Source organism: Branchiostoma belcheri, unplaced genomic scaffold (assembly GCF_001625305.1).
Source record: "Branchiostoma belcheri isolate BF01 breed outbred unplaced genomic scaffold, Haploidv18h27 scaffold25, whole genome shotgun sequence".
NCBI classification, from domain to species: Eukaryota; Metazoa; Chordata; class Leptocardii; order Amphioxiformes; family Branchiostomatidae; genus Branchiostoma; species Branchiostoma belcheri.
This window is the reverse complement of record NW_017803854.1, coordinates 504,042-505,285: the sequence shown is the minus strand read 5'-3', so window position 1 is coordinate 505,285 and position 1,244 is coordinate 504,042. Positions and strand designations below refer to the sequence as shown.

The window sequence follows — 1,244 nt, the reverse complement described above, 5'->3', positions numbered from 1 at the left end:
GCCTTCGCGTGGATTTGTTTAAGGTGGATAACAGGTTGCGAATCTGAGACCCACGCACTTGGGCATCCGTCTTCCCCAGCGGATCCATCGAGGGAGACGTGTTGGTTCCGGTTCGGGTGCTTGCAGCGAGCTGCCGGATGACAATTGGTTACGTTCAAGGTCTTGCAATTAGCCCTAGGGAATGAATTTGTAATAACCTTTCTATTATTTCTGTGTATCAGTACTAAAGCCTAACAGAATATCAACCTTACAGCCCTGCGTATCCACATCAGTACGGAGCTGAAGCGTGCGCTGGACGAGATGGGCGGGTTTAAGGTGGAGCACCGCGGCCAGATGGAGATTAAAGTAAGGTTTAATGAATGAATGAAGACAAAAATACCCCACTGGATTTTAAGTACAAAGGAGTCGCTTCTGCATAAAAACAAATATACATGATTAAGCTAGTACTAGCGCTATATATAATCTACGTAAATTCGAATTCTCTTCGTTTCTCTGTGATAGTGAAAATATATTATAGCATACTTGTTTAAGGATTAGAGGTTTGCATTAGAAAAGTGAACTTGTCTGTATTACTTAGTGTATTAGAAAGTGGGGGAACATCGATGTTATCAATCTATAAAGTTCAATTCTCTCACAATTGTACAGACTACATTCTACTACAAAATGGTGTTCATCCGGCTATCTTATCTAAATTACAGTATCGGCAAGTCCGTTGTTCTAGGGGAGTGCGGTTATGTCTTCAATAATCACTGGCTTATGCTGGAGTCACACGTTCACGAATTTGTCCTTCCGAACACCAGCCGAACGCCACCCAACCATAGTTAGGAGTGGGTCGGCTACGGCTGGAGTTCGGCTGGGTCGGCTAAGGTTCGGCTGGGTCGGCTAAGGTTTGCGTAACTTACACATGGTCTATCGTAACAACATTCTGCATGTTTGAAGTGACTTCAATGTCAAAGGAATGTACTCTCGTAAGCAGATTGTTAGATGAGACCTTGATAACCTGGCTTGGACCTTACGGTGTAATCTTCTGACAGGGATCTTCGCTATAATCAGATGACCAGTCCATTACACACAGTGGCCTTCACTTAGCCTCCATAGCATGCCAAAAACTGGGGGTTTTGGGGGTCTTCATGGTCTTTGGGAGCTTTTATGGGCTATTCTCTGATTGCATATAGACAACATAGCTGGCCTGGTTGAATTACCCCGTTAGAACTGGGCTAAACATAAAACAGCCGAAGACCACC

General features: G+C 44.2%; 1 protein-coding gene across 1 annotated transcript in view; it reads left to right on the top strand.

Annotated features, from left to right (window-relative positions):
• LOC109471352 (atrial natriuretic peptide receptor 1-like) overlaps positions 1–1,244 on the top strand; it is a 24,805-nt gene that overhangs the window by 18,173 nt on the left and 5,388 nt on the right. Inside the window, exon 19 of the mRNA XM_019770641.1 lies at positions 254–345. Coding sequence (XP_019626200.1) covers positions 254–345 — 92 coding nt within the window. The remainder of the gene's footprint in view (positions 1–253; positions 346–1,244) is intronic.